General features: G+C 41.8%; 2 protein-coding genes across 8 annotated transcripts in view; one reads left to right on the top strand and one right to left on the bottom strand.

Annotated features, from left to right (window-relative positions):
- Nucleotides 1-1,949, top strand: part of BID (BH3 interacting domain death agonist) — a 44,527-nt gene extending 42,578 nt beyond the window's left edge. For all 4 annotated transcript variants that reach the window (XM_080811552.1, XM_080811553.1, XM_080811551.1 and 1 more), the window contains one exon: nt 1,070-1,949. In XM_080811552.1, the coding sequence (XP_080667678.1) occupies nt 1,070-1,081 (12 nt within the window). In that variant the 3' untranslated portion in view covers nt 1,082-1,949. The remainder of the gene's footprint in view (nt 1-1,069) is intronic.
- A 5,502-nt stretch (nt 1,950-7,451) lies between these two features.
- The window catches only part of BCL2L13 (BCL2 like 13), a 79,957-nt gene continuing 71,273 nt past the window's right edge, over nt 7,452-16,135 (bottom strand). For all 4 annotated transcript variants that reach the window (XM_080811547.1, XM_080811549.1, XM_080811548.1 and 1 more), the window contains one exon: nt 7,452-9,820. In XM_080811547.1, the coding sequence (XP_080667673.1) occupies nt 9,008-9,820 (813 nt within the window). In that variant the 3' untranslated portion in view covers nt 7,452-9,007. The remainder of the gene's footprint in view (nt 9,821-16,135) is intronic.

Here is a 16,135-nt window from a genome sequence, read left to right as displayed (position 1 = left end):
CTTCACTTTAACTGGAAATTAAGTAGATGTATCTTACTGTAAATTTGAAAATAATAGTGAATGTTTGGGAGTTTGTGTCAAAGATATAACCCAGGCATCTAACCCTGTTAATATTTACTGATAAGTCTCAATGCCTTTTTTCTAACTGCCATGGCCTTCATACATGCCAGCATTTTTTTCCTAAGCATTTTTTTTTTTTTTTTTTTTGAGAGAGAGACCGCACGCAAATTGGGGGGAGGAGTGGAGGGAGAGGAAGACTAGTAAGCAGGCTCCATGCCCAGTGCAGAGCCTGATGCAGGGCTTGATCTCATGACCTGAGCCAGAATCAAGAGTTGGAAACAATGGACTAAGCCACCCAGCTGCCCCTATGCCAGCATTTTAAAACAGGAGAATGAATATAAATCTTCACTCAAGTATATTAAGTCAAGCTGAATTATTGGAAGAAGGTAAGCCTGAGAAGGTTCCTGGACAGCTTTCAACAACAACCATCTAAAGGGGGAAAAGTGAGCAAGATGTCATGGCAGTCTGTATTAACAGCTTACCAAATACTGAAGGGATGAGGGGCCCCTGGGTAATTCAGTTAAGCATCTGTCTTCGGCTCTGGTCACGATCCCGGGGTCCTGGGATAGAGCCCTGCATCAGGCTTCCTGCTCAGCGGGGAGTCCTTTGCCCCTCCCCCAACTTGTCTCTCTTTCTCTCTCTCTCTCTCTCTCTCTCTCTCTCTCCCTCTCTCTCAAAAAAAAAATAAAATCTTAAAAAAAAGTACTGAGGGAATGAAACAGAATCTCCATTCCTCAGACCCACTAAGGTGCTTCTTGGTACCGTAAGTGACTCAACAGATGTGAAGATCCAGATCTCAGCACCTGGGAAGCCTGTTTCTGTGGTTGTTCCCATCTAGCAAGGAGGAGGATGCAGGGCTCAAAGGATGACAGGACTCCAGAGACTCCGGAGAGTGTGTACAAAACTCAGCTTCACTTCTGTTGATTGTGGCTCCAGAGTCCTTAAGAACTGAATCCTGTTTTGTGAATTAGACTGCTTAATTCTGGCTGTTTTTCCTTTCCTGCTGTAGGAGATGGACTGAGTGGACACCTTTGCCGAAGCAAGACTGGTTACAACTTGATATGATGACAACAAAGCAGCTGCCTCCAGCCGAGATGGAGCTATGGCCACTTAAACAACATTCTTAGAGAAGATACTCATGAGATAATAGCTATTTATTTCTATTTTAAAGATGTTTTAAGCTTGTGATCCATTTAGACATCTTTACATTAACATACTTGAATGGAAATAATTGCACATTGTTGAATGAGTTTCGTACCATCTTCTAAATCCACTACACATTGTGCATTTATCTCATTTCAGTTGTACTGTTCTTCACTTGAAAATTAAATTTAAGAACAGATTGTAAGACAGAAGAAAAAAAGCACAATGTTTTTTTTTTGTTTGTTTAAAAAAAAAAACCCAACTTTACTGGGGCATGGTCTTATAGCAGGCAAGATCGGGTTTGAGGAGAGCAAGGACTGGAGACGGATGCACATACCCTCACATACCCTCACGAATGAAAAATTCTTCTCAAAGTAGGGAACATCGTAATACTAAGGAAGTAATAATCTTCCCATTTAAAAACCAAACACTGTTGTTACCGTGCATATGACCCTTTGGGGAAGCATATGAACAAGAGTAATTAGGTACTAAGAAATACTTTCTTGTTACCAAAAACACTTTTCTGTTCCTTGAGAGTTTAATCAGAGGGAAAAATGAGGAGCGCCTGGGTGGCTCAGTTGGTGAAGCGGCTGCCTTTGGCTCAGGTCGTGATCTCGGGGTCCCGGGATCAAGTCTCACACTGCGCTTCCTGCTCAGCAGGGAGTCTCCTCCCTCTCCCTCTGTTCTCTCAAATAAATAAGATCTTAAAAAATCTTAAATCTTAAATAAATCTTAAATAAAGTCTTAAAAAAAAAAGAAAATGACTGCACTGTTCAGCATTAAATGCATACAACACTATGGCTGGGTCGCAACCTGGTTATCTACAATGTGTAGCAAATACTAAAAGCTGTGCAGTATGACGGCCACCATTTGGAAATCAATCTTCTAGTAACGCTGTTACGAATGTTTTGGAGTGAAAAAAAAATTTTTTTTAAGGATTCATAGTATGAGGGAAACAAATCAAATCACACATACATACTCATCCATACATGTATCAAAGTATTCAGATTCTCACTAGGGAGAGATACTTTCTTCCAAAAGGAACAACTTAAATACCGAGTCAATGCTAAGGGAAAAGGGCTCTAAAACAAATCATCCCAGACTCTCTGGTAGTACAACTTTTCATAACACCTTCACCTGCCATTGTTTTTGCTTAAATTAACAGTAGGTCACCATTTTAATACAGTTTATACGCACGTCTTGGTGTATGTTTGTTTTTTTTCAGGCCAAGTTAGACTTTCTCAGCCCATAAAGCAAAATTACCACCTCTTGTCCCCAAGCTGGCATTATGAAGAGTCCATTGTATCAAAAACAAGTGGTCCAGTCTTGGGCACATCTCCGCCACAATGACTCAGGCATATCCTGGAAGTTAGTGGATTTTACACTGGGAACATAATCCTCTTGGATAGAAAATTTTAATTGAGATGTTTCATCCTGTTTTTTAAATATTTGAATTAAGTGATGGAAATTCCTTGGTTAAAGAGAAACAACTTTCTTCTCCAGGAGATGCTTGGCATATTTGAAAGTCAGATGGACTATTCAGAAGGTCCAATCATTCCTGATCTCACCAGACAGGATCCAGAACTGCGGAGACACTCGGGGCTGCCTTAAAGGGTCACAGCGCCAAAGCCTGCTATTATTTCCCAGCAATTTCATTGCTCACTGGGAACCTGAATAGGGAGTGTCCTTTGGATGTTACGATCATGTTTTCAGAACCCGAGGGCAAAGCAAATAAGTGTGTACTTATGAAGACCACACGATTATCTGAAATGATCCCTCCGAAGTCAGGGCATAAGGTTACCATATGAATAGAAAGAGGAGTCCATCAGTTATCTTCAGATCTCACTTTATTTCAACTTCCAATGTGTTCTCCCCAACACACTGTGTCTAACAAAGCACAATTCATAGATCTGAATTTTGTTCCTTTCCCCTGATGAAGAGTTGACTGGCCAAAAGGCCAGGAGGGAAAAGGAGGAGCCAGAAAAACCCACATAAATGGAGCAAACCAGAGCTGTGAATGAGGAAAGTTAACGGAAATTCATACAGAAAAAGGAAATACGTGCACTTATGTGAAATGCTTATGTTAATTACCAAAATTACCATTTAATTCCAGTAATTTTGAGGAGATGAGAGTATTAGAATCAATAATACATTGAACTCAGTCAAGGAACAAGGTAGGAAGAGGCACTTTTAATATGAAGAAAAAGAGAAATGGAAGACTAGGTAGGATAGCAGGAAAAACACAGGTCTAGGAAAAAAAATTCTATCTTTTCTTTTGGTGCTGGCCAAGGATCAATCTATGTAATACGATTATCTAGCTAGAAATCAGGAACCAGGTTATTCCAGACTCTGTAATAGGAAAGATTGTACTTCAACTTCCTTTTATTCCTGGAACATAGTAAAATGTCAAAACTTTTGTTCATAATAATACACCGATTAGCCAATTTCTCCTAGTGGTGCAAAGAGCACTCACTGAGCAAGATTACTATAAAATTTCCCCTAAAAAGCTGAGAAGGGGGCAAGGATCACCTTAAGCCAGCTGTTGCTTTTTAACTTATTACAAGGCCTTGCAAATATCCCTGAGAACGTTTCCAACCTGAGCTTACGACTGGAGCAACTGCCTGGCTAGAGCTATTGCAATGTAAACATAAACATGTAGAGAACCCTATTGGTTTCAATTCACAGGAACATGGCAAGCCAGGCAGAGGCTAAATAGTCTTCTGTAAATAAAAGGAAGACACACTATATTATTTTTAGTTAAATGACACCGTTTCCACTCTATGGAGCTGTGTATATGAGGTAACTAAGAAATAGTGGCTAAATTTTAAGAAATGGGTGTTCTATAGCCAAGGCTACTATTAACTTTACATTCCCTAGTGTGCTATGGAATAGGACAGAAGATTTTTCACTGGAAAGTCCCCTACTGTCAGCTTCTGAGCAAGATGTGCCTGTGGTGGTGCCTGGCCAGCTCTCTCAAGCTGGTGACCTCTTGGGTGTTGAGAGGCCAAGCAATGCCCAGAGGTATCCCCCACTTCACAATTCCTGGCATAGACAGGAGAAAAGGAAAAGAAGGAACAGGTGAAGGGAGAAAAGTGTCAAGGTGCTGCCTTCAAATCACTGGAAGATTCCCATGTCAGACTGGTTTACCCTTGTTGATGAGTAGAAAGACATACTATCTGACATGTTAACTGAAAAAGCTAATGAAAGATCTGTATCAGCAGTAACTGCTAATTCTGTAGCCAGAAGGCATCTCCTTCAGTATTTAAGGGGAAAATACCTGATATAATCAGAAGTTGGGAATAACCCTGGACAATAAACTTCGAACATGCTCAGTACTTAGGACTAGGCCATGTTAACCATCGTACAAATCAAGAAAAGATTCCCTTCAGTCTGGTGCGGTTGGCTGCCCTAGTGCAGTGTATGACTGGCACAACCATTTGTAAGCAGCCTACCGACCCTGCTTGACAGGGTCACAAAAATGGTAAAAACCAAGAAAAGCACTAGACTTGGAGTCAGAAATAATTCACACCCTCGCCTTTGCCTCTCCTATGCTACAAGACCTTTGAAAAGTCATTAAACTCTGAGGTTTCCTCACTCTGTAAACTGGGGATAAGGAATATGAATAGAATTCCAACTGTGAAGATGGACTAAGGTATGTGAGGGCGCTCTAGAACAATCCCTGGCAAGTAAGTGTTCAACTATTGTTAAAATGACCCACACTTTTTAAGGAAAAGGATAATACAGAAAAAATAGGTACTGTAAACTCAAACCCAACTCACAGCTGAACCTCCTAAGTGATGAATGGTAAAACGGGAGGAGGTGATCACTAATGGCAGATCTCATTCCTCCATTTAAGAAAACTTCCCATACTGTGTTGCTGAGTAGGGTAGCAGCCCCTTATCCTCGGTGGTGGATGCCTGAAACTGCAGGTCGTCCTGAGCCCTATATATGATTTTTCCTAAACATCTATCCCTGTGGTAAAGTTTAATTTATAAATTAGGCACAGTAGAGAGTAAAACAACAGTAAAATAGAACAATTATAATAACATACTGTAATGAGTTATGCGAATGTGGTCTCTCCCTCAGAGTATCTTACTGTACTGATACTCACCCTTATCCTGGCGTAAGATGCTAAGGGGCCTATGCGATGAGATGAAGGGAGGTGAATGACCAGGCACTGTGACGAGGCATTAGGCTACTACTGACCTTCTGAGGATACATCAGAAAGAGGATCGTCTGCTTCCGGACTGTAGCGCACCGCGCGTAACCGAGCCACGGGAAATGAAGCTGCAGACAAGGGGACTACTGTCATGCCTGTGAAGAAATTGGGTCAGAGGCCAGAAACTGTTTCTATAAGTAACCAAATAGTCCACAGGCTCTCTATGAAACATAATCACCACCTCAAGTTCTTTGATAAATTTGTGTAAAAAGACCTCAGAAATTAAAAGAAAGGGCAAAATCTTACCCAGAATACCTTTTTATTTCTATAAAGCATCTCTTAAAATAATAGCAAAATTCTGTGAGTATGACACTTGTCCACATCATGCCTTTAGGGAAAAAAGGCAAGGAGCATTACTTTGTATTATTATTAGAGAGAATTAGAACAAAGGCTGTGGACATTAATTTCCACAAGAAATTAATGGTAGCTGTGGTTCAAAAAATCCCCTCTCTGGGCTGTTAATTCCCCCAGGACAAACCCAGGGAGCAGCTGCATTTGACAGCAGAGATGTTGAAATGCAAGCAACAGAAGGTATCAAGTGGTCAGTGTATGAACTAGATGGCTTTTCCATTTCAGTTGCTTTTCGGTTTCTAGAAAGCTTGCTAGAGAACAGTGATACTGCAAGAGTCCCCCTAAGGCACGCTGTAGATACTGATTTCTTTGGGCCCAGAATTATTATTTTAATACAGAGAGGATAAAATAACATTCTTTAATTCTGGTATTTTTTCTCAAAAAATCTTCACTGGCTTTCTGCCAAGTTTTCAGAAGTCATTACATTCAATAAAGCAATTAAGAAGAATTCTAGAGGACTTACACAAACTTTTTCTGAATAGTTCAAAGAATGAGGAACGATAAATGATTTTTTAATTCCACTTTTGAGCTCCGTAAATAAGCAAGTTGGATTTATTCTGAATCTGCCTTTTACCTTAGATTCAGATGTAATATAAGTTAGGAGGGGGAGAAGAAATAGCCTACGACCAACCCCACCAAAAAGAGGGAAATGGAGGTTGAGAGTTTTTTTTTCATAGCAAAAAATGGGAGCTGCTGTAAGAAGCAGTCCTTATCAGGGTATTTCCCTAACACTGCCAGGCGCAGAGGATAAGGAAGTGAAGAAGGAATGGGGACACTGACGTGTCCTATTACTCAGGAAATGACATTGATCTACTCTAGAGAAAGCCACTGGAAAAGAATATTAACCAGTAGCCAGGAAGATACAATGGGCCAGATCACTTTGGGTTAATGTTCAACAGATGGGGAGACAATCAGGACGTGGCAGCATCCTGTCACACATCTTAGGCTCCTTTTGTGGAGAACACACACCCAAACATCCTTAGCCACAGATCGCCTTTTAGTAGCTCCAAAATAAACCTGGCTTCTACTAGTACTTTAATGTGTCTGAGGGTTTGAGGGTCCAGAGTTTAAAAGTGTGAACAATAGAAGGAAAACATTTTATTATGAAAAGAGAAAAAAAAAATCAAGACAACTCACCAGTTTGCTCTTACCCTATGCAAACACAAAAGTAGCAATTAGAATACAGAGTAACCCAATGTCAGAGCCAACTGTCAGAGTCCAAGGAAAACAATCTTTCCTAAATTAATTGCATTCCACCCCCCCCAGCTACTCTAATTAAAGTGCACCAAAACCCTTAAGAATATCACTCCCTAAGACATGAAATCTCAGAACATAAAGACACGCTGCAGGGGTGCCTGGGTGGCTCAGTGGGTTAAAGCCTCTGCCTTTGGCTGAGGTCATGATCCCAGGGTCCTGGGATTGAGCCCCGCATCAGGCTCTCTGCTCAGCAGGGAGCATGCTTCCCCCCTCTCTCTCTGCCTACTTGTAATCTCTCTTTCTGAGTGTCAAATAAACAAATAAAATCTAAAAAAAAAAAAAAGACACACTGCATAATAAAGCTGAACAGACAAACACACTTCAGACCTTTCCTCAACCAACTTTGACATAATATTGCTTTAAGGAGAAGATTTCATTTTAGAGTATAAATTTAAAAAAGAAAGCACATTTAAAACGTAAGTTTTGGTGATCAGGATAGTAAAGTAATTTTATTACAAATTTCAGGATCTAAAAAGTAATTTGTTACATTTACTAAGATAAATCTGAGATGACCTGTACCAAGCGTGTGTGTCCTGCATAGTGACACTTATCCTCCCGCGTGAAAAGACACAGTCCCACCCTCCTTTAGGGATGGGATCGGCCAGAGGCAAGAAAGTTATGCTGATTCTCAACTAACACATACTGATTAGAATCATTTTGGTTTATCACTCTGGCATTTGGACCGTAAAGAGTTCAGGGAAGAAGTCTTATTCTTGAACTGTGAAAGCCAAACTAGAATCTCAAGGGTAGCCTCAAGAAATTCAAGCTTCTGTTTTGCTACTTTTTATTTCAGTGGTATTTACGGAGACTTTCTGTATTTAATAAGAGTTATCATTCAATTGGTCTGTAAGAGCTTCTCTGCGGCAAGAGACCGCAGAGAAGCTAGCTGACCATTAAGACGACTGAGGCCAGATAAAGGGAAAACACAGAGCCCAGAGTATAGACTGTAACCATCCAGCAACAGAGATGCTGCCAGCAAGTAACCATAAGCTCCATAGGGTGGCCACATATAAAAGGGCCAGAAGAGACCTCGATAGGCCATCTAAGTCATCCTGCTTGTAAATCAGACAAATACCGCTCTCTAACCAGTTACTTGCCCTTGCATTCACAGGCAGGGAACCCTAGGTCTCTTTTATATTTGTGTTTTTTTAAGATGACTAAAGGCAACATCTTTACAAGGTGGAGCTGTAGGAAGCATCAGGGACTTAGTGGGCCCGGAGCAAGCACTCTCCCATGGGGCCTTATAAAGAACCTGGGGGTGAAGAGGAGCAGTGCAGTACCTGAGAGGCAGCTGAGACATAAGGGGAGAGCACCCTCCCACTACAGGACTAAGAAGGTGGGGAAGAAAAGAAGAGCCACAAAGGAATGGCTGCAAAACACAGCATGTTCATCAGGAAAGATGAAATTCCAAGGGCAGGAACAAATCAGCAGCTGAGGAGCCCACAGCCAAGCCCTCTTGCCTGGGAACGTCTATCCCAGATTCTCCAAAATTAACCGCTTCCCTCTAGAGCTGTGGCTCTCCACGGGAACAATTTTGCCCCCAGGGGACATTTGGCAATGTCAGGAAACATTTCTGGTTATCACAACTCGGGGAAGGGTGCTACTTGCATTTAGTGGGTAGAGGCCAGGGACGCTGCTAAACATCCTACAGCGCACAGGACAGCCTCCTACAGCAAGGAATTAATCACGATGTCATTAATGCCAAGGCTGAGAAACCCTGTTCTAGAGGGAGTGCTTGACGCATAAGATGCCGAATTTCGCAGAAGTCAAGGCCCTTGGAGCTTACAGTCAGACAAACGTGATTGCCCTCTACCCGAAGCCCTACTGTGCGGATCCATCACTGCCTTGTTGAGCAGAAGTCCCCCATTATCCCAGAGTGTTCCACAAATGTCCAAATCAGCTGTTGGCGGTTCAAATTCAGTCAGTACAGCTAAAACCTTACATCTTTTATGTCTTCTTTCTTTTCTGAAAAATCTGCTATTTCTTTCTCAGAGCCAGTGCTACCCCCACTGCCACAGCCAGGATGGCAATGGCGGCAGCCCCTCCAAACAGCAGTATAGACTTGCCCTCAAACAGGGGGCTGGCCTTCTCTTCAGGAGGGGAGGGGCCTTCTCGAAGACCCTCTCTCCTCACACGCTTCTCCTCTTCACTCAGCAGTGTTGCTATGGGTTCCAGGGTGGGGATCACCTCAGCTTCCCGTTCAACAGATTCAACCATTGCTGCTTTTGTCTTCATTAAGTTCTCTTCTTCAAGTTCCACGAACAAAGACGTAGCAGGGCTGACTTTCTCCACTGTCATCCCTTCTGTGTCAGGCTCCCTCATCTCCAGCAAGGAAGTGGCAGTGATATGTGGAAGCAAGGGAGCTGGTGCTTCGGGGAGCACCTCCTGCAGCTCCTTGGTTGGCAAGATGACGGGTGCCACGGCAGCCTCTTCCACGCCTTCAGGAATTTCTTCTTTCTCCACATGCACAATGTCAGAATTAGAAGAGTTGTTCTCACTCTTCTCTCCAGCCCCATTGCTATCTAAGCTTTTGACTTCTTCAGGATCCATTGCAATCTGCTGCCAGGACTCAGGACCTAGGGACACTGGGAGGCTTTCTGTGTGCCAACTCTGGCTGGCTGACAGTGAAACAGGTAAGCTCTCTGACTGCCAGGAAGTGGTCACAGTAGGAGACTCTGGAGGACTGACTTGTCCAGAGTTGTCACTGGGCAGGATATAAATGTCATTGCTATCTTCTGCAACGATTCCAGGGTATTCCTCCTCCTCTGATTCAAGGTTAAAGACAGTGCCCTAGAAAAGGAGGAGGAGAGTCAATACAAAGAATGGTAAATACATTTAAATAAATGTAAATCTGACATGCCTGGGTGGCTCAGTCAGTTAAGCAGCAGCCTTCGGCCAAGGTCATGATCCCAGGGTTCTGTGATCAAGTTCCACGTCAGGCTCCCGGCTCAGTAGGGAGCCTGCTTTTCCCTCTGTTGCTGCTCCCCACTGCTTGTGCTCTCTCTCTCTCTCTCTCTCTCTCTCTGATTGATAAATGCATATATATAAGTGTCTGACTCTTGGTTTTGGTTCAGGTCATGATCTCATGGTGGTGGGCTTGGTCCCATTGGGCATCGGGCTCCACACTCAGTGCAGAGTCTGCTTGAGATTCTGTCCTTCTCCCTTGGGCCCTCCTGCTTGTGCGTGCGCTTGCTCTCTCTCTCAAATAAATAAACAAACATTTTAAAAAATAAAACAAATATAAATCTGGAAAAAAATTCTTTCCTAAACTGAAGTTCTAGAAATAAATACATTGTCTAAGCCCATGTAGTTTCTGATTGAAGCATTTACCTGTAGAAGAATTTTTAACAACACGGTCCTCAGACCAGTTTCCTTGAAGCTAAAAAAACCAAAATTTGATTTTATATTTACATATAAACATATACATATTTATATTTAACTCAATGTATATATTTGAAATGAAAATGCTCAAATGTATATATTTGAAGTGAAAATGCAAAACAGAGAAAACAAAGGCAAGAACCTTGCTCTCAAGGAACTGATCATTTAGGCAATGCTATCCTACGGTACAAGTGCTAGTAAGAGTTGAGACGGGGGAAAAAAAAGAGTTGAGATGGGAAGATGCTGACTTCTTTCAGTGAGGACTGCAGCAGGCAGGGAAATGACAGAGCTTCCTGGAACGTTTTAGGTATCTGAAGGACAGGTCAGGTTCCATGGTGAAAGCCACGTACAGACACACCACCAGCAAAAGCACAGAAATATAAAAGAGGGGAACAGTAAGTAACCCAGTTTAAGTTTAAGTACTGCGCAGTGTACATGAAGAATAGAAAGTTCAGTTGGGAAAGGGACCCTGGGAAACCTGACAGAGAGCTAAGAAATATGGACTCGATTCCATAGGAAATGGTAAGTAAGTAACCCAGTTTAAGTAAGTAAGTAAGTAACCCAGTAAGTAACCCAGTTTAAGTTTACAGTAAGTTACAGTAAGTAACAGTAAGTTACTTACTGTTACTGTAAGGTTACAGTAAGTAACCCAGTTTAAGTTTAAGTACTGCGCAGTGTACATGAAGAATAGAAAGTTCAGTTGGGAAAGGGACCCTGGGAAACCTGACAGAGAGCTAAGAAATATGGACTCGATTCCATAGGAAATGGTTAGTCAATGGAGTCTTTCAGCTCCACAAGTACAGCTCCACTTTAAAATTACGTGATAGCAGTGGCCAGAGGGAAGCCAGAAATGCAGGACTCAGCCTTCTCTCTCTAGGAAGACTCTTCATGCCAAAGTAATAAAGATAAATAATGCCAATCCTGGTTTTCACATTTAGCAGTTTAGTTTAACAGGACCCAGCATGTGCTTATTGCCTCTTAAGCACCAGGTTAGGCACCAGCGTTACAAGAATGAGATGAGACTTGATTTTTGTTCTTAAAAAATTCACTGTCTAGGGGTGCCTGGGTGGCTCAGTGGATTAAAGCCTCTGCCTTCAGCTCAGGTCATGATCCCAGGGTCCTGGGATCGAGCCCCGCATCCGGCTCTCTGCTCAGCGGGGAGCCTGCTTCCTCCCCTCTCTCTCTCTGCCTGCCTCTCTGCCTACTTGTGATCTATGTCTGTCAAATAAAGAAATAAAATCTTAAAAAAAAAAATTCACTGTCTAGATTTGAAAACTGACATATGAATAACTAATTACAATAGGATACAGAAAGCTTTAAGACAGGTATATGCACAGGATGGTAGTGGAACCCAGAGGTTACAATGTGATCGGGAAGGCATGAAGAGGGGCGCCTGGCTGGCTCAGTCAGTAAAGCATGCGAATCTTGATCTTGAGGTCATTAGTTCAAGCCCCATCCTGGGTGTGGAAACTATGTTAAAAAAAATAAGTTAAAAAAAAAAAAAGGCAGGAAGAGAACCAATGGACTTCAACGTTCATAAAGACCTAATGAAAGCTTTACAGAATGTCTGGATGACACTCAGACATGCTACAGAGAGTCTGAATAGGATTATGTAAAGCAAGTTAATTCCTATTTTATTTTGATTATAGCTGCTATTCATATGAAGTAGAATAATTTCATTAGTCAATCAACACTAAAAACTTCTTGCATAGGGTGCCTGGGTGGTTCAGTGGGATAAGCCTCTGCCTTCGGCTCAGGTCATGGTCCCAGGGTCCTGGGATCGAGCCCCACATCAGGCTCTCTGCTCGGCAGGGAGCCTGCTTCCCTCTCTCTCTCTCTGCCTGCCTCTCTGCCTACTTGTGATCTCTGTCAAATAAATAAAATCTTTTTAAAAATTAAAAAAAAAAGATACTCCCACATTTTGGGCTTCCATTATGGCACCACAACAACAATAAAATAAATAAATAAGTAAATAAATAAAATAAAAAAGAAATTGGTGTTCTTTTAAAAAATCTTATACTCTTTTTTTTAGTATTGATATTTACATTCATAAAACTTACATAACCTAACACTGACCATTTTTAGGTGCACAATTCAATGGTTTTTAGTATATTCACAATGTATGCGAACACCACCACTCTTTAATTCCTGAACATTTCCATCATCTCAAAGAGTAAGCTTCTGCCCCCCACTCCCAACCCTTTCCTCCTTCCCCTGGGAAGTTCATATAAATGCAATCATGCAGTACACGGCCCTTTGTGTCTCGGCTCTTTCGCTGCACATAATGTTTTCAAGGCATGTCCACGTGGTAGTGTGTATCGGCAATTCTTTCTTTCTAAGACTTTGCAGTATTTTGTTGTAGGGATAGCCCACATTTTGCTTATTAATTCATCAATTGGTTGACATTTGGGTTGTTTCTCAAATGTTCTGGTGACTGTGAATATCCACATAAAAGTTTTTGTTTGACCATCTATTTTCAGTTCTTTTGAGGACAGAGCTAGAAGTGAAATTGCTGGGTCATATAATTCTACGTTTAATTTATTGAGGAACTGCCAAACTACTTCCCAAAGCAACTGTACTATTTTATATTCCTCCCAGGAATGTAGAAGAATTCCAGTTTCTCCACATCCTAACACCTGTTACTGTCTGTTTTATTTTTTTATTAGAACCATCCAATGGGGATGTGAAGTGGTATCTCATTTTGGTCTTGATTTGCGTTTCACTAATGACCAATGATACTAAACATCTTTTCATGAGCTTATTAGCCATTTATCTTCTTTGGAACAATGTCTATTTAAATCTTTTGCCCATTTAAAAATTTTATTGTTGGGGCACCTGGATGGCTCATTTGGTTAAGCATCTGACTCCTGGTTTTGGCTCAGGTCACAAACTCAGGGTTGTGGGATCAGGCCCCTGTGCTTGGTGCAGAGTCGGCTTCAGATTCTTTCCCACTCCCTTTCCCTCCCCTTTTGCTCCTTCCCCTGCTCTCTACCTAAAACAAATAAATAAAATCTTAAAAAAAAATAAAAATTCAGGGCGCCTGGGAGGCTCAGTGGGTTAAGCCTCTGCCTTCAGCTCAGGTCATAATCTCAGGGTCCTGGGATTGACCCCCGCATCGGGTTCTCTGCTCAACAGGGAGCCTGCTTCCCTCTCTCTCCCTGCCTGCCTCTCTGCCTACTTGTGATCTCTGTCCGTCAAAGAAATAAACTAAAAATCTTTAAAAATTTTTAAAAAAATAAAAATTCTATTATCTTTGTATTATCGACTGTTAAGAATTTTATTCTTTTTTAAAAATATTTGCAGCATTTTTTTTTTTTTTTTAGATTTATTTACTTGACAGAGATCACAAGTAGGCAGAGAGAAGCAGGCGGGGGTCGGGGGTGGTAAGCAGACTCCCTGCTAAGCAGAGAGCCTGGAGCGGGGCTCGATCCAATCATGACCCGAGCGGAAAGCAGAGGCTTTAAACCCACTGAGCCACCCAGGCGCCCCCAGGACTTTTATTCTTTTTTTTTTTTTTTTAAAGATTTTATTTATTTATTTGACAGATAGAGATCACAAGTAGGCAGAGAGGCAGGCAGAGAGAGAGGAGGAAGCAGGCTCCCTGCTGAGCAGAGAGCCCGATGTGGGGCTCGATCCCAGGACCCTGGGATCATGACCGGAGCTGAAGGCAGAGGCTTTAACCCACTGAGCCACCCAGGTGCCCCCAGGACTTTTATTCTTAAACAAGACTACTACGGGGGCACCTGGGTGGCTCTGTCTTTAAGCGTCTGCCTTCAGCTTAGGTCATGATCCCAGGGTCCTGGGATGGAGCCCTTCATCGGGCTCCCTGCTTGGCAGGAAGCCTGCTTCCCCCTCTCCCTCTCTCACTGTGTCTCTCTGTGTCAAATAAATAAATAAATAAAATCTTTAAAAAAAAAAAAAAAGGGCGCCTGGGTGGCTCAGTGGGTTAAAGCCTCTGCCTTCGGCTCAGGTTATGATCCCGGGTCCTGGAATCGAGCCCGGTATTGGGCTCTCTGCTCAGCGGGGAGCCTGCTTCCTCCTCTCTCTCTCTCTGCCTGCCTCTCTGCCTACTTGTGATCTCTGTCTGTCAAATAAATAAATAAAAAATCTTTAAAAAAATTTTTTTAAAATCTTTAAAAAAACAAAAACAAAAACAAAAGACAAGACTACTACTTAGTTGGATATTAAAATAACCAATTGTTTGGGGGCAAGGATACTTGTAAAAAAGGTTGAGGTTAAAGGAAACAGAGGCGGTAAAGTACTAAAGTAACTAGGAGTCTATGCCAGTTAATAATCTTATTTTTTATTTCATTTTGTATTTTTAAGATTTTATTTATTTATTTTTTGGCAGGAGAGAGAGCGAGCTTGTGCAGGTGGGGTACGGATAGGGCAGAGGGAGAGAGACAATCTTAAGCAGGCTCCACGTCCAGCCTGCCCAATGCAGGGACTTGATCTCACCACCCTGACATCATGACCTGAGCCGAAATCAAGAGTCAGACGTTCAGCTGACTGAGCCACCCAGGCACCCCTTATTTATTTATTTATTTATTTATTTTTAAAGATTTTGTTCATTTATTTGACACAGAGAGAGAGAGATCACAAGTAGACAGAGAGGCAGGCAGAGAAAGAGGGGGAAGCAGGCTCCCTGCTGAGCAGAGAGCCCGATGTGGGGCTCGATCCCAGGACCCTGAGATCATGACCTGAGCCGAAGGCAGAGGCTTAACCCACTGAGCCACCCAGGTGCCCCTATTTTTTTATTTTTAAAAAGATCTGCCATTAGTATTATTTCCTCAAATGGGCTCCTCTCTCAGGCTTCAAATTGCACATAAATGAGACCTCCATGGCTATAATATTATGGGATTTAATCTCTTTTAAACTCTCATCTTTTCATCAGTTACAATGGTAATATAAGACCACTCAACAATTCTGGGACTTGGTCACTAATGCATGATTATAGAGTCACTTCATAACCAAACACAGTGCGTAAGGACTGCACACCCATCAACAGCTGAAATCATTAATTATAGATAGCCAGAAGATAACACTTATCCTACTGAAGAATACAAACTACAAACAGCACTTCTCCATCATTTCTCTATCTTATCCCAATTTTAAGTTTTTATTTTAATTTTTTTTTTTTTAGATTTTATTTGTTTATTTGACAGAGATCACAAGGAGGCAGAGGCAGGCAGAGAGAGAGGAAGGGAAGCAGGCTCCCCGCCGAGGAGAGAGCCCGATGTGGGGCTCGATCTCTGAACCCTGGGATCATGACCTGAGCTGAAGGCAGAGGCTTTAACCCACTGAGCCATCCAGGTGCCCTTAAGTTTTTATTTTAGCTAAGCATCTACCTCATCATCATCCTCTCCTTCTGTTTCATCAGGAAATACTAAATATATCTCAAAATATTCTTATTATATCTTAATATAGCAAAATATAGTTTTCCCCTCCTCTCAACATTTTCTGCTATTACTCTAAAATAAGCAATCATTATCTTTCACCAAAACTAATGCCAAAGACTCCTGTCTCCTTGATGTTACAATCCAATTTGGAGACCAAAAAAATATTTCACCAGTCAGCTAAGCCAAAATCCTGGGAGTCATACTGGATTTCTCCTATTCTTGAAAGTAGTTTGCTTCTTATTGCTGTTTAGATGTCAGTGATAAAACACTAAAATCTCTGCCTCCTGCCAAGAGTTTAAAATATAGTTTAAAACCTAGAGAAGGA

This window comes from Martes martes (genome assembly GCF_963455335.1).
Source record: "Martes martes genome assembly, chromosome: 8".
NCBI lineage: Eukaryota > Metazoa > Chordata > Mammalia > Carnivora > Mustelidae > Martes > Martes martes.
Note: the sequence above shows the minus strand (reverse complement) of the source record. Positions and strands in the feature narration are given on the sequence as shown.